At 35.4% G+C, this 23,522-nt stretch overlaps 1 protein-coding gene across 17 annotated transcripts in view; it reads left to right on the forward strand.

Moving 5' to 3' along the window:
* The first annotated feature begins 5,872 nt into the window (after positions 1 to 5,872).
* si:ch211-207d6.2 overlaps positions 5,873 to 23,522 on the forward strand; it is a 100,879-nt gene continuing 83,229 nt past the window's right edge. For all 17 annotated transcript variants that reach the window (XM_068214038.1, XM_068214043.1, XM_068214044.1 and 14 more), the window contains exon 1: positions 5,873 to 6,553. In XM_068214038.1, coding sequence (XP_068070139.1) covers positions 6,376 to 6,553 — 178 coding nt within the window. In that variant the 5' untranslated portion in view covers positions 5,873 to 6,375. The remainder of the gene's footprint in view (positions 6,554 to 23,522) is intronic.

The following is a 23,522-nucleotide window of genomic DNA, read 5'->3' on the forward strand; positions in this document are numbered from 1 at the left end:
GATTTTGAGTACCTACCGATATCTATAATACATAAAAAAGAATTAAAGTAGAGCGATGAAACAGATCCAGGATGATCATTATTTTTATTTATTTCACCTTATTTTTACATTCAACAACTGTTAACAAACAGAGCACTTCTGTGAGGTAGCTTGAACAATCAAGACATAAATAACATCAATAAGACATAAATAACACGTTTGGACTTTAGTGCAATATAAAAAAATCTAATATAAAAACTAATAGCACCTCAACTTAAAACACCTGGCAGTCAATCCCAAGTTTACATACTGTATCTCACAGTTTGCTTTGTCAATGTTGTCATCATTAACTTTGTAATACTTCCAGACCGCAGGCATACTCACGCTTTCCACTTCAAGCTGCTTCTCTGTTCTACTGTGCCGGCATTTAACCAATAGCGTCTCTGCAAAAAAAGAGATGTCATGCCGAACGTGTTGCTGTTTCAGTGTGAAGTCAAGAAAGGGGTCTAACTCTGTGCCAACGCATAACTATAGATGTGTTTAAAAAAATGATAAGAATAAATATATTCATATTTATTGAGTCCTGATCGGGATGTAACATCCGATTTCAATTGAGTCTGAAACGTGGTGATCGGGCCCGATTTTCTATCACGTGATCGAATCTGGACATCCCTAATGGAAACCCTGTAATACTGGCCACCACCCCTTATGTTAATAAAAAAGGAAAGATTTGTTGCTATTCCCTGTTTTATTAGCCCTAATTAACCTCCTTATTTGACTTTTGGTACCCTGATTTGAACAGTCAGCAATAATATTTTTGTGAATGACATACCACGCTGTATACTTTGTGTTCTGTGAATGTACTTAAGGCTTGGTGAAAATAAAAACTAAATTCATTGTAGGGTTTAAAGAAAATCCTGCCTTGATCGATTGCCTTTGTGTATGACTGTGCATTAGTGATGCTACCCTTTTGAGTATTCTTGACTAACTGACTGACCAACTGACTGATACCCCCACCGTCCCCCTTTCATAAACCCAATCAATAGTATTTTAAAAAGCACGGATTGACTGTTTTCTAAAAAACGTTCTTTACAGACAAAACTGGTAACAGCAAAAAAGTCGTCCACATGCAGGTAGCAGTAGGAAGCGAGAAAAGGAATGGTGTCATACCGCCCCATAGCATTCGTTTTAAAGACAAAATGCAGCCATACGTAGCTCTAGCTACATAATTTGTGATATCCAGAAACGTATATAGGGCTACATTTTCAGAATGAGATACATTTTCAGAATATGATTATATCCCAGCAGGCACCTTGATGTCCATAAAACATTAAAAAATACATTAAAAAAAACAAGTCGAAAATGCAAATTGATACTTGACGTCCATTTAATATCCAATCATTGATGACCTTTTGACCACCAAAAATTATTTTAACTTAACAAAGGTTTCATTTATCTGAAAGTTTCAACCTTCAACATCAAAAAATAAATCAAAAATTGATTACAGGAAAATCCTATAACTGATTTTTAACATGTCGTTTGACGCCAATGTTAGATGTTAACTTGATGTAATTTTTACATCAAGGTAAACAATAGACAGTGTTTACAATTGACTATATAAAGGTGCACACTGGGATAACTCAATGTAGTAAAACAATATTAAAACTAGACAAGAATTTAGATGCACTATCCCATTAGGGTCAGATTTAATTGAGCTTGATATTAACACATGGAAAAGATTTTAGCATAGATTTAGGACATGTATGAAAACATCATATTTGGTAGTAGCTATGTTTTGGTTAGTAGCTATGTTCCAAATACTGATCAACTCTCTTACTACATATACCCTTAAAACAATATATACAGTTGAAGGCAGAATTATTAGCCCCCCTGAATTGTTCGCCCTCCTTATTTTTTCCCCCAATTTCTGTTTAACGGAGAGAAGATTTTTTTTCAACACATTTCTAATCATGATAGTTTTAATAACTCATTTCTAATCACTGATTTATTTTATTTTAGCCATGATGACAGTAAATAATATTTGACTAGATATTTTTCAAGACTTAGGGTAGGGTAAATAGGCAAGTTATTGTATAACGATGGTTTGTTCTGTATACTATCGGAAAAAGAATTAGCCCAAAGGGGCTAATAATTTTGACCTTAAAATGTTGTTTAAAAAAATTTAAAAAGTGCTTTTATTCTAGCCGAAATACAACAAATTCTCCAGAAGAAAAGATATTATCAGACATTGTGTGAAAATTTCCTTGCTCTGGTAAACATCATTTGGGAAATAATTAAAAAAGAGAAAAAAGTCTAAGGGCGGCTAATAATTATGACTTCAACTGTATGTATATATCATATCAATACTGCTACTGCAGAGTGGTTAGTAGAAGCATATATTCAAGATGTATCTAAACAAATGTACAGAACAAACTGTTAATTAACACATATCTCACAACTAGTATAAACACACATGTGAACAGCTCTCATATGAGCAGTCATCCCAATTACAAACTCTGGCTCATGCTGAAAAACTCCTCTAAACTGTTTCATATAACTCTGAACACAACATATGTGATTATGAATTGGTTCTGTACTGTAATATTGTACTCCCCAAAAGCTGATAGTTCTTGTTAAAGACCCTTTTATTCCTGCAGCATAATCATTCAGCAATCTCATCACTCTTCTCCATCCCTTGCTCTGGTTTAGTTCAGAGTCACTCCAGAGGGGAATTGGAGAGAATAATAGCTTTAGTCAGAGGAATGCTTTTCTTGCTGCAACATTTATTGTTTTGAGTAATAGATATATTGTTTGCAATATCTGCTGGAGTTTTTCAGCCTTTTTAGGACAAGTTGTAGACTGTACACTTAGTGTTAAAACTTGGTGGCAGATATTTGTCAGCATAAAAAGTGAGAAAATCAATTATGAACCTTCTGCCTTGGATGCATGGAGTGATGTTACAGACATTCAACATGAGGTGCAAAACAGAATCATTGTCACATTACCTCCCACCATATTTTGAGTAAGCATTAACAACACTATTTTTAAGTGTGCTAAAATGAAATGAATGTTAATGGTTAAATATAGAGTACCTCAGAGTGCGGATCTGTGCACCTCATTTGCAGGATAGTGATTCTGTTGTACGTTTATTACATTCTCATTTAAACTTTAGATAATGAATCAAAACTTACACTCACTGTTCACTTTTTTAGGTGCACCTGTCCAACAGCTTGGAAACAAAAATTTCAAATCAGTCAATCACATGGCAGCAACTTATTGCATTTAGGCACGTAGACATGGTCAAGATGTTCAAACTGAGCATCAGAATGGGGAAGAAAGCTGATTTAAATGACTTTGAACATAGTATGGTTATTGGTGCCAGACGGGCTGGTCTGAGTGTATCAGAAACTGCTGATCTACAGGGATTTTCACGCACAACCATCTCTAGGATTAATAGAGAATGGTCCGAAAAAGAGAAAATATCCAATGAGCAGCAGTGCTGTGGGTGTAAATGTCTTGTTGATGCCAGAGGTCAGAGGAGAATGACCAGACTGGTTCGAGCTGATAAAACAACAGTAATTCAAATAACCACTCGTTACAACCGAGCTATGCAGAAGAGCATCTCTGAACAAAGAGTGCATAGGCATAGCTTAAATAATGCCTCGGTGCTCTTCGGAACAGGTATTCTTTAGAATAAACAGCAAAAGTTTGTGGAGTTGTATGCTGGTGGAGTTTTAAGGAATATCCATGTCAATGAAGGTTTTTTAAAATATTTTTTTCCACATTTATCGAGTGCCTTGGATTGACTTTCACTGTTTATAACTTCTATTACTTTAGTTATGTCATCAAAACTCAGTATACATGTACAGTATATGGCAACATTTATGTGTTTGCTCTTGGCAACATAGATCTGCTACCCTGCTGCTGCTTTGATTTCTGATGCAGAGCAAGAACAGAGAATTGCTACTGTACTGTCATATAACAGACTGCTGCTGCACACATAACATCCATAAAAAAAACATAGCAGATCTACACACAGGTGGAGCTGGGGTGCAGGAGGATTTCAAAAAATGTGCTGCAGATGGACAAAACTTTAATGTATATAGAAATATTTAAATGTAGAGGAGCAAGCTCGCTGGCTGCTAATGCGACTGGATAGGACCTATCAGCAGGCCACTGATTTCATGACAAAACTTGTATTTAGTTTTTGCATTATTATATTTGACACAGCTAAAACATATTATACATATTGATCAACAGATATATTTACAGTTAGCAGCCTAGGTTAGCCTATGCATTTATAAGCCCCATGTCAGAAGAAGAGAGCCAGAATGGTTGACCGAAAGGCAACACAGATTCAAATAAAAGCTCATTTCAACTGAGGTCTGCAGAAGAGCATCTCTGAATGCAGAGCACATCAAACTTGCAATCAGCTACAACAGCAGAAGAATGCACTGGTAAAAGCTCTGTCAGCTAAGTAGAACAGCAGTTTGAGACTACAGTTCACATGGGCTAACAAAAACTGGACAACTAAAGATTGAAAAAGGGTCACGTGGTGAGTCAATTTGTTTCAACTTTTGGATTGGCTAGGTTTCCATCACCCTGTATTAATGTAGAATTTTTCTGAAAAAAAAAAATCCTTTAGCTTTTACGCTTGTTTGAAGTGGCTTTGCAGTTGTGAGAAAAGGGGCGTTATAACCACGTGACTTCATTATGCTTGCCTTGTTTGCTGCTGGTTGCTAGGTTACCAATACTACAGTCAGACACTTTAACAAATAAAGACTATGTGAAATCAAAATTGACCATTTATTAATTTTTTTCTATCACACATTGTTTTTCTTTAGGTCAACAATTAATCTATAAAGTTGATGGCATGTTTTGTCTTCAATCAAAGTTCAACCAACTGTTTCTGGATTTGGAGTGGCAGTTGACATCAGTTTGACAGCTTGAGTCGCAATATGGGTGCTTTCACACTTGTTTCAATTGCCTGGACTGATCCCAAGTAATGTTATGTAATGTGTGTATTTATATAGCGCATTTATTGTGTATGGCCATACACCCAAAGCGCTTCACAATTATGAGGGGGGGGGAGTCTCTCCACACCACCAACAGTTTGCAGCATCCACTTTGCAACGGCTGCCACAGGACAACGGCGCCAGTGCGCTCACAACACACCAGCTATTGGTGGAGTGGAGAAAGAGTGATAGAGCCAGTTCAGTGGATGGGGATGATTGGGAGGCCATGATAGGATTTTTTTTTTCTTCACTTTTGTCAATTGGTGAAGTTTTTTTATTTAATTTTTTTTTTCTTGCAGCTGTCGCACTGGCTTGCTTGGTTTGGGAGTTGTGGAGTTGCGCATCAATGGATTTGTTCTACAGTGTTTGGACTTTCAGCAGTGAAAATTATACCACACTGAACTGAACTAAACTGAACTTCAACTCTGAAAACTGGACTGATATAGTTCCAATTTACTAAAACTTGCATGTTTTAGCTGCTTTGATACAATCTACATTTTAAAAGTGCTAGAAATAAACATGAATTGAATTGAATTATATTGAATTGAATTGAATCTAATCAGCCTTGTATTGAAAGTAGTCTGGTAGTGCTGTAATGGTGTGGTGGGATATTTTTGCCACACTTTGGCCCCTAAGTGTCAACTGAGCATTGTATAGACACTCCATGCCTACCTGAGTATTGTAATATAGACAGACTAAGAGACAGACTGTAACTCTCTATTTAAGAATAGATAGGAATAGGAATAAGGAGGGAGGTAACTAGAACTCTTAGCCTATCACAGCCATGCACATGGGAGTAAATCTCTCTCCTCTCTCTCTCTCTCTCTCTCTCTCTGCCCGGTTGTGGCTTAGCTGTGGCTCTGGTCTGCATGCACAGCAGTAGGAAGGCAACTGACACGCAGTGATCATCCCTGCTGCCTCCCTGGTTAAATCTGCATGGCGACTAAACACAGAGATTACAGCAGCATTAAGAGCACTGTGTTTTCACCAGCAACTACACAAGTAGATTAGAGCCTGATGCTTGCCCGGTGCTGGATTATTAGTAGGATCATTTCTCCAAAGCGGGAGAGGTGATTAGGCATCAGCATGCTGAGCGTTTCTGCATAGCAGGAGAGTTGAACAACCACAGCCCTTCCAATGGTCCAGTTTCTCAAGCGTTCAGTTGTGTCTTCACTGTAGTGCCTCAAGCTGTGCAGATGGTCAACTCCTTAACTTGTGCGACCCTCCAGAATTCCTCAGAGCAAGATTGACATTGAACAAAGAAGAAGAGCAGATGAATTAGTTGGATTCAAAGTTGGGATAGAATTGGAGGTGTGAGCAATACCTCTGGATAACGAAAAAAAGAAGAAGAAGAAAAAGAAAGAGTGCTTCAGGAAAAGAGATGTCCAAACCTTCACGACTGGTCAAACCCTCCAAGCAGTCCCGAAAGGACCCTGCGGGGAACCGCTCACACATGCTGGTCATTGGGGAGAGGCTAATGAGGGCTGGAAGTGAAGGAAACCTGAGATCCAGACCACCACAGAAGCCTTCTGCCACCAATCCATTGGGCTCTAACTCAGGTATTACCACTAGCCGCTTTATGAGTCTAATTGGTGTTGACGTCGTCTTGCAATTGTCTAATGTATTACTACAAAATATCAGAAATGTAACTATTCACTATTCACTCATTCAGACATGCTTACAGCTTAGATGTCTGTCTGTAGAGCTATTGTAAACGATTCCTGACTGCAGCACATGAGCACGCTTGTATAGTTTGGCTGATGCCCTCTCTAGATAGGGGGATTAAGACAGGGGTTTGACCCTCACTGCTCTTGCTGATTAGTTACATTCCCTTTGTCATTATCAAATTCTCTCACACCACTTGATCTTCTTGCTTGTTGGTGACTGCTTATCAAGCCACTCTCAGCTAGTTTCATAGAAAGTAAAAAAACTACTTTTTAACGGTTTAGGATGAACACGTAAAGAGAAAAGAGTCAGTGAGCCAAAAGTTTGCATTGATTTTGGTTAATGATTGTATAGTTTGAATAATCTTAGCTATATTTTAGTAAACCCATAAAGAAATCTGATATGGAATATGGAATTCATACTGGATTTCACATAAATAAAATATGTAATATTTGCAACATATGTTCCTAATATATATATATATATATATATTGCAAAAATATTACCAATATTTTATACAGTATTTTATACTGCATACAATATAATAAATTATAGCTAAGCTAACTGACTTTAAGCTTTAGCTAACAGTGATTAAAAAAAACATAAATAGTTTTTTTTGCTACATTTAGACAAACTATCTATCTATCTATCTATCTATCTATCTATCTATCTATCTATCTATCTATCTATCTATCTATCTATCTATCTATATATATATATATATATATATATATATATTAGGAACATATGTTGCAAATATTACATATTTTATTTATGTGAAATCTAAAATGAACCTATAGGAAATTGCATGTATTTTGTATTACATGTAATTTGCATGTATTTCCATATCAGATTTCTTTATGGGTTTACTAAAATATAGCTAAGATTATTCAAACTATATAATTATTAACCAAAATCAATGCAAACTTTTGGCTCACTGACTCTTTTCTCTTTATGTGTTCATCCTAAACCGTAAAAAAAAAAATGTTATGTATGTAAAATCCAAATATAAAGTTTGTTTGTCATAAAAAATAATTTGCAGATCATCTCAGATTTCTGTATGGCAATGACCAATGCAAATGACTATAGGGGAAAATATGCGATGATTGGAAAATAGTGCAGTGATGGGTAATGGGTAAATCTTTTAAAACGAACGACAGTTCGGTTAGGCAAAAGTTTTGAGTAACTGTCACTGCTCTAATTAGGTCAGTTTAGAAAGCACATGGTAGCTAATGGGTACAGAAACGTAGGCTTCTCAGATCAACTACTATTATATCAAACACCTTCCAAAAATGACTTTCTTGTTGTTTGTCACTGCAAGTCATGACAAATCTTTTCATATTAATTCAAAATACGAAAAGTTTTCAGGCAAGTCCTGCAGTTATAAAGCACATAGCAAGCATGTCATTTTATTTAAGATCAAATTCCAGTAGTATATTTTGTATACTTTGTACAGAACAGCTATAAAGCAGGCTGGGTTTTGCTACGTTACTGTACACCAGGGATGTCAATTTCTGGAGGGCCGCAGCCCTGCACAGTTTAGTTCCATCCCTAAGTAAACACACCTGATCAAACGTCAGTCCTTAAGGCCAACACACTTCAGTTTGACATCCCTGTTGTACACTGTAACCTAAAATATATAAATGAAAAGTTGCCTTAGCTTGTGATTCTGGATGTTTTTCACTTTAATTACATTTTTATTGCATTATAGCACCTTGGTCTCTGCTCTGACAACTTTTTATACTGAAGTTACTTTTTTGATTTTTCTTTTTTTGTAGTTTAAAATGATATATTGTAGTGTCTGGTAATGTAAATGTCTCATGATGTACAACCCCAAATCCGAATAAGTTGGGACAGTATAAAGAAAAAAGAAAAAAGAAAACGAAAAAAGTTGTGATTTTAAAGTTTACTTTGTATTGCAGACAACACAACACATTTTATGTAATCCTCATGATTATATACATGTAATTATATAATTTTTTTTTTTTTTTTTTCAAAATAAACACAAATTCCAATTTTGGCTTTTGCAAAACCGAATGCATTTACAACTGTTTAATGTTGTCGTTCTTTTTCACAACACTTAAAAGATGTTTAGGGACTGAAGACACAAAGCGATGAAATATTTCAGGTGTAATTTGTCCTATTCTTCCTGCAAACAAATCTTTAGCTTAGCAACGGTAAGAGTCTTCATTGTCACATTTTAGGCTTCAAAATACACCACACATTCCCTGGAAAATATGTCTTTTGAAGGCAGCGAATTGTGCTCCAAAATCTTTATGTACTTTCCAACATTAATGGTGCCATCACAGAAGTGCAAGTTACCTTTGCCAAGGGCACTGACACAAACTCTGCCATGACAGACCCTGGCTTTTGAACTTGTTGCTGGTAACAATCTGGATAATCTTTTTCTTTGGTCCGGAACACAAATCATCAATTTCTCCCAAAAATACCTGAAATACCGTTTCATCTGACCACAATACACGTTTCTACTGTGTAATAGTCAATCTCAGATGTCTCCGAGCCCAGAAAAGTCGAGGGTGTTCTGGACACTGTCAACATAGTTCAAACTGGTATTTGTGGATATATATGGTGTTACTTGACAAAGGTTTGCCAAAGTAGTCCTGAGCCCATGTGATGATATCGCTTATAGATGAATGATGATTCTTGATACAGTACCCCCTGAGGGATCAGAGATTACAATTGTTCAGCTTAGGCTTGCACCCTTGTTCTTTACTCACTTTAGTTATTTTAATTATAATCTTTTAATTATGTTATGCACTGTTAAAGGTGAAATACCCAAATGTCTTCCTCATTTTTTTGAGAAACATTGTTTTTTTAAACATTACAATAATTTTCACACATATTTATGGCAATCTGAATATCCCCTGCCCATCTTTGCTCATAAAGGACTAGACCTTTCTTGGATGCTGCTTTTGTACCAAATCATAATTACAATCAACTGTTGACATCACCTGTTTTAAATCACATCATTATTTAACCAATTTACCCGATTACTAGCCCCAAATTGCTCCTGTCCCAACTTTCTTTGTGTTGCTGGTCTGAGTGACAGGAAAGGGTTTATATTGACAAATGAAATGAAGTTGACCAGACAAAACATGAAATATTTGTGTCTTTATATTGTCTGCAATAAAAATTGCAAAATTTGGAAATCATTATATTCATTTATTTGTTTGCATTTGCCATACTGTCCCAACTTATTCTGATTTGGGGTTGTAATTCCAAAGTCTAAATAAAGGGAAAACACCCATTAAATCATAAACTATGTTTTTAAACTGGTAATGTTTATTTTTAGTTTATACTGATAGTCATAAGACAATCCGCTGTTTTAAACCGTTAACTGTAAACCATTAAACTGTTTTCAACAAAAATATAAGTTACCAGCATAATAAGAAACAGATGTTTGACACTGATAACAGAAGTAATGGCTACTGAAATAAAAAAAGATAATAATAACTTTGAATTACAGGTAATAAAAACATCAAATAATAATACATTGGAAAACAGTTACTGAAAACTATAATATTATGTTACTAATTCAGAAAGATAATATTTATATCACTGATATTGTTATATAAACAATGAAAATATATTGCTACCTCTTTAAAACACTGATTGCAATTTGCTTTTTTTTGTTGCTTTTACAAAAGTGATTTTTATTTATTTATGTATAGTGCTTATTTATGTTATCAGTCTCCAGTGACTTTCCAAATGCCAAGATAGTTTTCCTTCACTTCAGTGGTTTTCACTCACACTGCCTAGGTATGAGATTGAAGGCAGAGAGCACTGTCCCCTGCTGTCACCCATTCCCTCCGTCAGGTCTGTTAAAACAGAGATTTATCTCAGAGACAGCGGCAATCCTGCCACACCGCTGCAGATGCAGAACATGACATTTCCACTGGCACAAAATCCAAAGAGCTCTCTCTACCCTCAGATGAACCAAATGTGCAGAAAGAGATTCCTCTGAAAAACCTGCAGCGCCAATTGCCTTCATGAGCAGCCACCTAATTTTAAAGTCTATTTTCTTGTGGCTATCTGTGCACTCAACTGTAGACCACGTTTATTATGATTTTTTTTTTCTTATTCAGCTGAACTTAAACTGCAGTTTTAGCAAAAGGTGCACCTGTGACACACCTGTTTTTGTAAAAGCCCTTCAATGAGAAATAAAGTGTGGCCTGGTCATTTCAAGCACGTAAGCTTGTCCAAAAAATGCATTAAAATAAAAATTCTAAAAAAATATCAAATCTAAAAATATGTAGGGCAAAATAATACACCTGGCACAATAAAGTGCTAGACATGCATGGCATAATTTGTTGCTATTTTCAGACCATAGCAACTCTAATTTTCACGTTTTACCCCAAGTTGTTTAAATTGCAAATCCATTTACGCCACTTTGTGGACTCTTGGGTGTTCCTGTCTAAAAAAGAAGTGTGTTAAGGTGCATTGTAGATGCATTGCTATTTTGATTAACTGAAATAGACTATGCCATTGACAAACTAAAAGCTGGTCTGAAGTCCTTACACATTGTTTAATACACACATGATGTACAGCAATACTAAAATAATAAAGAATTAAAATGTTACAAAAAGTTTTTTTTTTTTTTTTTACATAAATATAAATACCACTACCTTCTTGCCTTCTTCATGTCCAGGGTCTTTTTTTATTTATTTATTCATTTATTATTATTATTTTTATTCATGACAATTTGCATTTGTATAATGTTATTATTATTAGCAGTATTATTTATCATATGCATATTTATATTTTATATTTTATTAAAAACTAATTTAGATTTGTCCACCTGTTGAGTTTTGGAGACATATGCATCACCATATAGGGCATAAGAATAGGACGTGTGTTTAGATATAACCCAGCTTTTTGAACACGCTTCGTTATTATTAATTATTTATTAATTTGCTGGAAATTAGAACTAAATTTAGAAATAGTTTTGAAACAAATATTTGTGCTTAACAAACAAATTAACTACAGTATGTAGGCTAAAGGATAACTTCAGTGGAGTGCGTACAACACTGTTTCCTTATGTAACATGAAATGAGCTCATTTTATGAATATTAATAATCAACAATAACGGTTTATTCTTAATTATTAATATTCCGGCTTACGCTTCAGTCAATTTGGTCAAACAAACATATGATTGTAAATGATCATGCTCGCGCGACCAAGCGGATTCCCAGATTATGAATATTAATTATCAACAATAACGAATTATTATTAATCATTAATATTCCGGATCAATTTATTGTTAATTTGACCAAACAAACAAGCAGAGCCGCCACTGTTCCGAGCGGACACGGTAATCTATTCATTTAGAAAAAAGGGAATTTAATTGCTACTTTTTGTGAAGTAGATTAATCATTCAAAAGGTTTAAACAACTTATAATAGCTAGGCAGGGGAATCTGTATTTCAGTGACATTTTCTCGTGAGGCAAACAATACAATTCATTTGATTATAAATGGAATTTATTGACTAGTCAGACGTAACGAACAAACGAACGCACAAACATTAAACACAAAACAAAGGTAAACCACGTGGAGATATCGGGTCTATAGAACGTGTAACAGCAAAGAGACATAGTAAAGCTAGGAAATATAGATTTCAGATAAAACAGTGACAAACTTTCAGTTCCACACGCACCATTACGGACCACCAAGGTTATAAAAAAACACCTTTTTGATAAAAGGGGCACAGCTTAATCGCATGACTAAAATCACCTGGTCTTTCATGTCTGGAGGTCTCTCTTATGCGTCTCTCTTCCGTCGTGATGAAAACTACTCTTGAGGTCCTTCTTGATGCGTGGAGTTTGTAATGCAGTTCGGACGAACACGATCACCAACTTTAAACTGAGTTTACTTTGCCGGAAAATAAAGAAAAAGTTACGGGAAAAAGTCCATGTAGCTTAGAAAGCCACGTGTGGCCCGAGGGCCACCGTCAATGATGTTCCTTTTTAGGACTTCTCTTTCTGCACGTTACACTCAAAACACACCCATAATTCATTAAGAGAATAAGCACAACCTTGTTAGACCATGCGCTGTGGCGCAAAGCATATTTTTTCATCCTTAAAATAACAAAAGTGGATTCTGACATGCCCTTAATGTTTTTGCGCCATGGGCTTTAAACATTGCCTGTAGATCGTTAAAATAGAGCCCATGATCTTTCTCTGCAATATTGTAACATTGTAAAGTCTATTATAAATATTTATTCAAGATCAAGTACTTTGAACCCGTAATGTAAATTAATGTTTTATTTGATATTTTGTAATTAATAAATATTGTTTGATACTATTACTCAAAATAAGACTATTCTATCGGTTCATTCACTCAAAACCACTTACTGTTTTTGTGCCAGCAAAGATAGTGTTCTGATTAAATAATGACTATCCTCATTTAATAAAATTATTCATAAAAGCAATGTTTCTTCTTTAGTATCTTAAAATATAGTTACTAGTAGCAAGTTTTATTATTTGTTGTTGCTTCAGGCACTGATAGGACAGTCAAGTTGTTAGAATAAATAATCTACTTGCAATGCTCGAATTAAAGAATAAAGTGCATCAGGTCAATTTCATGATTTCCAACACTGCTCATAAACTAGATCACAAAACAAACAAGTATAATAAGGTGCATGTAATCTGCTAACAACCCTGATGCAAGACGGATTACAGCATACTTTTTGATGTTATCAAAAGTAGTGAACTTACTACCACAAACATTAGCATTCTCCTCAACTGTATTACAATAACACTCTCCTCCCATAACTCTTGCACCTGAATGGGAAACCACTACAGATTCATATGCTATAAAGTTGAGTGAATAAATCACTGTGTCCACACCTTTTCAACATCAATGTTGAAATGCTTGCCTTTAGTAAGTCCTAATAGCAGTTTTTTTTAAAACACCTAAGAGGCTTTGCTATGTCGACCTGTCCCAAAGTAAAATGTTATGGTTAGTAGAAAAAGCTGACATGCACTTGCAAAGTTTCTTACAGTATTAGTATTGACCATATTCTTCAATGCGGAAGTGCGCTCGTCTTTGTGATTGTTTTAGAACTTACGATTTAGCTGCTTGTGGAAGAAATGACTAGGAATAATAAACCAAAGAAAACGGTCTAACTACTTGCTTTACAAGCAAGTGTTTGCATAAATATCCAGAAAAAGCAGAATAATATAATGAGAAAATATCAGTTTGCAATGTCAAGCAGCAAAATGAGCTGTTATGGAAGTAAATGAGAGCGGAAGTCTTGAACCAATAAGACCACCAATTCAGATGGTTGCTCCTGCAAGGTGAATAAGGATTGTAAGGAGACCAGCAATAATAGCAGCTCAAGCTAATTGGAAATATGTGCCTTAGACCAGTTTTGCAAAACATAAAATACATTGCTCCATTTACGTTTCATTGCATGTTTCAGATGACAAATCCACTAGAGGGCACTGTCTACATTTCTGGTCATGTGAAATATGTTACCTATAGTATATTTTGTTGGTAACACTTTACAATAAGGTTCATTAGTTAATGCATTTACTAACATGAACTAATCATGAATAACACATGTACAGCATTTATTAATCATATTTGAACATTTACTAATGCATTATTAACATTCAAGTCCATGCTTGTTAACATTAGTTAATGCACCATGAGTTAACATGAACTAACAATGAACTACTGTATTTTCATTAACTAACGTTTATTAACATGAATAAATACTGTAGTAAATGTATTGTTCAGTGTTTGTTCATGTTAGTAAATGTATTACTTAACATTAACTAATGAACCTTATTGTAAAGTGTGACCATTTTGTTGTATGTTTCAGATGCAGTTCTTCTTTCTTGCAAAACCCTTCCCTAAACCCAAACAATAGTGTTTTCTAAAGCAAAAGTCATTTTAAAAAGTGCATTGCGAACACATAATTTTACCTTGAATTTCATTACTTTTATCTTTTATCATGAAACTGATTCATCGGATTTGAACGTGAGCTCTCTGCATCACAAGTTTAACACTAAAAAGTGAGCTACTGAGTAAACTGACCAAAGACAAAAAGTTGTCACATGTTTATTTACAAAGTCGACATGGTTACGTTTTTGTTGTTGGTATTCATTAGATTTATTAGATATAGATTAGATTAGATTTATTAAACCTTTATTTTTCTATGAGGTGTCTTTATCACAGTGTCATGCAGTGTCTTTTTTACCTAAAAGTTAAATGTAAGTTATTAAGCCTTTGTTGAAGTAAAGTCTTAACCAACAATTTTTTACACGCATTTAACGGTCATCATAATCTTAAACTCTTGAAAGTTTTTAATATTTAGATTTTTTAAAAAGCATATGAACATTTATATGCATTTATGAATGTATTATATCATCTTTTCATCAAATTACAAAAAAATGAATTATCGCTTATGCAAGGTGTTTCTAATGCAGTGTTTCTGGGGGCTGAGAGTAAATTTGACATAGAATTATTTGTTGCACTCTCTCATTCATTGCGCTCTGAGTTTACCCAACCATGATGCCTTCCACTACGGAAAAACCCAGAAATGTGAAAAGGGTCTACTGATATTAAGATGACAATCTACTAATAATTTAATGACTGATGACATGTTGTTGCAAAATTGCAAACCATCAAAACAAACTGCTAATCAAAACAAAGCAAACCCGCAATCTTAAAAAAGAAACATGTCTTTAAAGATGAGCATCCAATTAGGTAATGTCACTTCAGCACACTTAAGACTTTTATACTAAACTCCAAAATATGTTTAAGTTTTATCATCAAAGCCTAAAATTCCCCTTAATCAGCCTATACTAAACTGCTTATTGTACGCAGGCATTTCAGACGTCTTCATCTTGCTAGTGAACTGAACTTTAATTCTCTGTAGTTATATAACCTCCCTGCATCTGCCTCCCAAGCACTAATGTAATACAGGAATTAGCCAGATCTTCATGTGCCGTTACGTCAGCTTAATCAGCAGGAAGCGATATGGTTTGACATCAGTGTGATCTCACACAGGATGTGTGCCTGTCTTGTCCCATTCCTCTCTACCGCCCTGTCTAACCTCATTTCTGTCCCTGCCACCAACAAAGCTCTATGGCATTCTCCAGCGTTTCCGCAGCAAAACAGTGCAGCAAACACACAGCATACAGAACACAACAACCAGTAATGATAATTAAATGTTGGAAATTTTGCAGATGCACTTATTTACTTCAAGATTCACTGCTGTGTCTGCATTAACATTCCTGTCGTTCAGTGGCACGTTCTGCTTGGAAGAACTGCAGAAGGCTGGTTAATATACCGGACACTTCTTTTGCAATTTTCTGATAATGATTTGGAGTTTAAAGCTGCTGTGAGCATGCGTTCAGTCCAATCTCCAATCCAGTCCAGTTTGTCAGGTTTTATAGTAGCTGAGCTCAGAAATATAACACTCTTGTCAGAGTTTCAGATACCTCAAAACCAACACAGACTCATTGGAAATAAGTGCTTCAGTGTACATTTCTGTGAAATCTAAAAAAATGTACTTCAAAATACATTGGACTGCAATTTCTAGGTAAAAATAAAGCTATAGGGCAGTATGATGGCAACAACTTTTGTTCATTTTCATATTTCTGACAATTACAGGGGCATATTATCAACAAACAAATGTTTTTTCATGCTTTTTTAAAGGTATTTTTGTAATTACACTACAATTATTATTCAAAATAAATAACAGAAATGAATCCTAAATGTTACTGGAAAACAATGTAAGACACAACTGGAGTGATGCTAGGATCATTTAAGAAACTGTTTGCATGAATATTAATTTCATTAGAATTAAATTCTATAGACAATTCTGTAGAATACAAAAAAAAATATGCTTTATAGAATTATAGTGTCTTAAACTTGACACATGGCCCAGTTTTACCATCACTCCTTGTTTTTGCTTCATACAAAAGAAATCTATCAGGAGCCATCGTGTAAATAAGATCACCATATTAGATAATATATTAGTGTAGTCAACTTGCAAAACTCACTATGTGACGACACCTCCAAATAAAAGGCTGTTACGCCGGTTTCACTAAGCATGAGCAGCATGTACTTTTTCGGTGTGCATGTACCGAGAATCAAACAGGGATCAGAGCAGTGCGTCAGTGTCAAGCCGTAGCAGTGCTTAAAGCGAGTATGGTTTCCAGCACGCATGCATCAGTTTTCTTTTTGATTAAACTACATTGCTTTCACCAGCGATGATTTGGTTACACATAGAGAATAAGGTCTTAATTTGGGATTACCACTCTTAATAAATACACTCGCATATAAAGTAAATCGTATCTCAGAGCATTTACTGGGGCACTGGCGATTTTTACTGGGACACATGCCCCAGTAAATGGGGTTTAGTGATGCCGTTGTACTGTTCTTTGCACAACACCCAATAAAAAAATAAATAAATAATAAAAAAAATGTCTATGATTTGTGATCAAATATCTTTGCCTCGACTGTTTATCAACATATGAACAGCTTTTCTGCTGTGGTCAATTTACTCAATTATAGCTCACTTTGTGTTGTACATGGGATGCAGAGTTCTCAGGTTTGATTCTGGTGAAGCATGTTCCCACAAAACAGGCAAAAGCAATGTAAAAATCATGGTGCAATTTTCTCTAATGTTTGCTTTTGAAAAAAGGGTTTATGGAAGGGTTTAGGTAAGTTGATCGCAAGGTGATATGTATGACAGTCCCTGCCTTATCACAGGTATGCCTAAATAACTTGTTTCAGATTCACAAATAAATACAGACAGCGCCCTCTAATGGTTTTGTCGTCAGAAGCTGTAACTAAATGTTTTCGGAGCAATGTATTTCCATTAATTCATTCATTCATTCATTTACTTACTTTTTGGCTTAGTCCTTTTATTAACCAGGGGTCGCCTCAGCGGAATGAAGCGCTAACTTATCCAGCATATGTTTTACTCAGCGGATACCCCTCCAGCTGCAACCCATCACTGAGAAACACCCATGCACTCTTGCATTCACACATACGCTACGACCAATTAGGCTTATTCAATAGTGTTTTTGGACTGTGGTGGAAACCCGGAGGGAGCACCTGCAAAAGGGGAGAACATGCAAACTCCACACAACAATGCCAACAGGAGCTCGAACCAGCGACCTTCTTGCTGTGAGGCGACAGTGCTACCCACTGAGCCACCGCAATGTATTTTACATCCACACTGCAGACTGTTTAACTTGGTTTCTTCAGAAAAAAAGTTATTAAAGATACACATGAAAACTGGCTATAATGAGACTTAAAGGTGACTGGAGGTAGAAGACAGCAGTAGCTCTTCCTCAGGGTGCACTGTGTTCTCAGATAATTTATTTCCTACTCCTTATAGTCAGGAAAGAAGATTCATTACCAACAGCAGAGGTTAGTCTGTTTAAAATAATAATTCTGCAGAGCGGTTGTCAGAGTTGATGTTAGTCGGGTCACTGAATTAGTGCAATTTATTAGTATTTAGTTTATTTTGGAACAGCCAGAGACGTGAGTAATGTCACATTGGGTCAATCAGTCGCTCACAGTGATTCACTGGTAGTGTTGTAACCGGCAAAAGTGGTTCTAGACGGTTTGCTAAAGTTATCCATTACTTTAGGTGAAGGTCATGTATTATTTAATAATTGTGTGGTTTGGTTTCTCTTTCTGCCTCTTTTCTTTCTCTCTTGTATGTGTGTTGATCTTTGTTCCGCTCACACACTTAGAGAAGGAATGAGATGTGCTTCCGTAGTATGATTTGTAGTTTCGTGGCTCAAACCAGACAGCTGTATTTGCTATTTTTATGCCATTTTTGAGCTACAGTTGCCAATTTACCCAAAGTTACAGTGAATGTACCTACCACATTTAAATAGGTGACAAGGGAACCAGCGATTCTCATATTAGGAGAAGTGACATTAAAAAGTATTTTAAATGCATAATAAGCATACCAAACTCAAAACTTTAGCTAGAAGGTTAAATCTTACGAAAGGACAAGTCCTAATTAGATCAGGCTAGAAATATTATATCAGTTTACTGTATGACTTGTCTGTTTTGTTGATGTCAAAAATTAACATAAAAGGAAATATCTACATCACTGATTTTGTAATAAAAGAAAAGAATAAAAAGAAGGATTTTAAACTAGTACGTCACATTGTTGATTGTTTTTTAGTTTACTTCATTGTTGTATTCGTTGTTCGTACCTCAGCTGACCTCTTCAAAAACCCTTCTTTAACCCTTTAACCTTCACTCTAAAAAAATTTACTTGATTAAAATGTGTTCCTGACACCCCTCTTAGCAAAATAGTATTATTAGTAGTATTATGATTATGATATTATGATTATGATAACCTATCAATAAAAGATCAAACAAACCATTCAGATGACAGTTAAAGGGTTAAAAGTTTTATTGTATCTGTTTTTAGATTGTTTTAAAAGGCACTAATGATGAAAATACAATAATTTGTAAGCTGTTTGGACAGAACTGTGTATAGGCAGAGTGTGTCCACTGTCATATTAGAGTGATTTAAACCCAACAAGTCTCTTTTTTTTACATTTCCTAACGTTAAAATAGGACCCAAATTCCAGAGATTTTGAGGCCCACCGCAATGTGACATAGGAGTGCGGTTTTCCCTGCCCACCGAATTGATTGAAAGGTGCCATGTTTCTATAATAACATGTACATTATACACGTCCACAGAACTTTAAAAAAAAAAAATTTTAGCAAATAAACCTGGATTCAAGTATTTGTTAAAACTCTCTGTGATTTTTATAAGTTTTTAATTGTTTTTTAAAACAGGACATGTTTTAAATAGAGTAAAATCAATATTTAATTCTTAACCGCTATAATCCCCAAAGTTGCAAGATGTCAGTATATATGTGCTGCATTAACACGAGACTCTTATAGCGTGGATGTATACCTGACTGGTGAATGGTCTGACAAAAAGTGCAAATGTGTGTGTGTGTGCGCGTATGTACTGCAAGTGGCATGTGTTTGACTCATCATCTCAGAAAGGCTTGAATAATCTTCACCACAAATACATGAAATAAACTTACTTGGTATTTTAGACTAATTAACTGTATCTAGCTTCATTTGAGTCTGTCTCTATCACTGACGGCTGTTAATCTGCAGACATGCATGTAGAAACGGTGGGTGGAGAGAAGCAGCTCATTTGGATTTAGAGCCACAGGCTACAAATACAGCTACACTGCTGATTCTGGAGGCTATAATAAATCCATCTGATACCAAAATCCAATACATCTGATGGGTATTTTGAGCTGAAACTTTACAGACACATTCTGGTGACACCAAAGGCTTTTCTTACATCATGATGCATTTAAAAAAATGCATTTAAATGCATTTAAAAGGGGTAAAAATAGGTGCCCTTTAAGTTATAACGTCATATTTTATTATTTTATTAATCACACAAGTGTTTCAGTTGCTCTAAACTGCACCTATGATAAAAATCAACTTTTGTGAGCTGTTTCGACAAAACTGTGTATGTATAGTGTGTCCACGGTCATGTTGGAGTTATATAAACACAACAAGTCTCTTTTTTAAAATTCCCTGACAATAAAATAGGACAAAAATCCCGGGAATAAAATATTTCTTACAACTCTCTGCGATTTTTTTGTTTTATAAGTAAATAAACATTTTAAAACAGAGCATATTTGTAATAGTGAAAAATCACTATGTAATTCTATGTACAAAACAAGGCTGCATGGTGTCAGTGAGCGCTAATATATATATATTATATTACACACACACACACACACACACATATATATATATATATATATATATATATATATATATATATATATATATATATATATATATATGTGTGTGTGTGTGTGTGTGTGTGTGTGTGTGTGTGTGTGTGTGTGTGTGTGTTTGTTTGTGTACTGCAAACAGCATTTGTGTGAGACTCATCATTTCAGAAAGGCTTGAATAAACTCCACCACAAATACATCAAATAAACTTACTTGGTATGTTTGACTAATGAGCTGTATTTCAGTTTCATTCGAGTCTGTCTCTATCACTGACGGCTGTTTATCGGAAGTAATGCATAATGAGAAGCAGAAATCCATGTGGGAACGGTGGGCAGGGGAAAAACAGCTAATTTGCATATAAAGCCACAGACTAAAAAAAAGCTTTACTGTACTCAGACACCAAAATGGGCAGATTCTGGAGACTGTAATAAATTAGATGATGGGTATTTTGAGCTGAAACTTTCACACACATTCTGGCGATACCAAAAGACTATCTTACATCTTGTAAATAGGTGCCCTTTAATGCCACATGTCTGCTCATTGACTCACTTCTACTATAAAAGCCGTTTTTTTCATAAGTTAATGGAATAAATGTGATGAATTTGAGTGTTGACAACATTAAATCGCTTCTTATCTCACATTAAACTTTATTACTATGCAGTTTATGTGTATTCGCATTTGAAGCTTTTATGTTTTTAGTTTTTATTGCACAGCAATGAACACACACACAATGCTTCCTCTTTCTGCTTGACAGAAAGTGTCCCTTTAGATTACTATAACAGAATCAGAGAAGCATCCTGTAGCTGTCACACAAGAACAACATTAAATTTCCCAATGCTTCAACTGCTGCCAAACAAGCCAGATCTAACTGATCAAATGCCACTGTCTTCAACAAGCTGCTCCGTTTTGCTTTATGTTCAGCTTTTCCATGTGCCCGTGTCTAATACTTTGAGTGCTTTTCAATCTTCACAAATATACGTTTGTGTTGTATGTTTGACCTTTTACAGACGTCACGTCTCTCATTCAGGTGGCCAAGTCTGTTAAAGTCTGTTTTTTTAATGCAACTCGTTTGATGAATGAGTTTTTAAAAGCAACAGTTTTACAGCCAAATACCTTTTTAATATATAATGAGCGTTTTTGGCTAGGAACAAATGAGGGATTTTAGATTACATTTGTCACTGGTTAATTACTACTGTTCAGAATGGGTGATAATTTGGTACTCTGCCTAATACACAAGCCAGCAGGTATGAAGTCATGTTTTGGCACAGAATAAAAAGACATGATCATTCCTGCTTTCTTAACCACTTCACTATGGCTCCCCTTCTCTATGTTTTGTCTCTGCCCAGCCAGAAGCTCTAAACAGGGGCAAACAGAAGAAGAGAGATCCTTTTCATGACCATAATGAATTTCTCCTGCTCTCATCTGTGCTGTTTTGTGATGTGTGCTGTACATGCTCAGTGAGAGTGTAGCGAAGCATTGCAGCATGGCAGTCCAGAAGACCCTGCTGCAGGGCACAAGTGAACTAGATCAATCAGCTTGGCTTTGTCAACCTAGGAGAGCCTCCACCGCCACCGTTTCATCTGCATCCTTCCATACACTGCGCTGCTCTTAGGTGTCACATCCTTTTGGCAGCCTTTTTGCTTTACATCAAAACACCGGCTGAGACAGTTCTTCAAATACATACTGTATCTCTGACAAATCACCGCATGGCTTATTATACCTTTATATACAGTACAGTTGTGGGGGATAAAATAAGATATCAAGGTAAGGTGAGTTATCTGTTTTACTTGGTATGAGTAAAGTGGTAATATTTCTTTCATTCTATAAACTTCCAATAACATTTCACCAATTTTTCAGACTAAAATATTGTAATTTAGAGGGTTTTTTTTTTTTCAGAATATGACAATTGGTAAGAATAGCAAATGTTTGGCTGTAAAACATGATTAATTAGTACTGACAGCATATGTTTTTAACATTAACTAAGTTAATCATGTTCTAAGTCAGCTGTTTTAAGTCATTCATTCATTCATTAATTTTCTTGTCAGCTTAGTCCCTTTATTAATCCGGGGTCGCCACAGCGGAATGAACCGCCAACTTATCCAGCAAGTTTTTTTTACACAGCGGATGCCCTTCCAGCCACAACCCATCTCTGGGAAACATCCACACACATTCACACACACATTCATACACTATGGTCAATTTAGCCTACCTAATTTAACTGTACCACATGTCTTTGGACTGTGGGGGAAATCGGAGCACCCAGAGGAAGGCAGGGAGAACATGCAAACTCCACACAGAAACGCCAACTGAGCCGAGGTTCGAACCAGCGACCTCCTTGCAGTGAGGCAACAGCACTACCTACTGCGCCACTGCCTCGCCCTGTTTTAAGTCAGTTTAACATATTATAAGTTCAATGGATTTAGAAGGTTAATTTGATTCAGCTTAAAAAATGTAATGCAAACAGGATGTTTCACAGTGTGGGATTGATAGTCAGGCTTATTCAACCAAATATGATCTGTGTTTTCATCTATTTACACTCATTTTGCAATATTGTATGAAAAATGCTTAATGGAAATGCCAAGATGAGGATACATTTACACTCAAAACTATTTTTTTTATTTGTTCAAACTACTTATTTAAATTAAGCTTAAGCAACACCATTTTTGAGATTTCATTAGGACAACTATTTTTTTTTATTTTCACTCATAAATTTGGTAAAAGTGTTAGGTTAACTTAATTGACTTGTGTTGGGACAACATGAATGAATTGTGTGAAACCCTGCATTTTTACAGTGTAGATAACGCACATAAAAAACATAGGATAGTTGGATAAACTTTAATCTGATAAGAATAAATGAGCATAAACCATGATATACTCACGTTTACCAAATAAATTCCAGCATGTTCATCAAAAAAAGTAATGTGACTTTTTTTACAAACAATAAAAAGACGATATGGGACAACATTTATTCATTCATTTTCTTTTTCGCCTTAGTCCCTTAATTAATCTGGGGTCACCACAGTGGAAAGAATCGCCAACTTATTCAGCATATGTTTTATGCAGCGGATGCCCTTCAAGC

Source organism: Danio rerio, chromosome 2 (genome assembly GCF_049306965.1).
Source record: "Danio rerio strain Tuebingen ecotype United States chromosome 2, GRCz12tu, whole genome shotgun sequence".
In the NCBI taxonomy this organism is placed as follows: domain Eukaryota; kingdom Metazoa; phylum Chordata; class Actinopteri; order Cypriniformes; family Danionidae; genus Danio; species Danio rerio.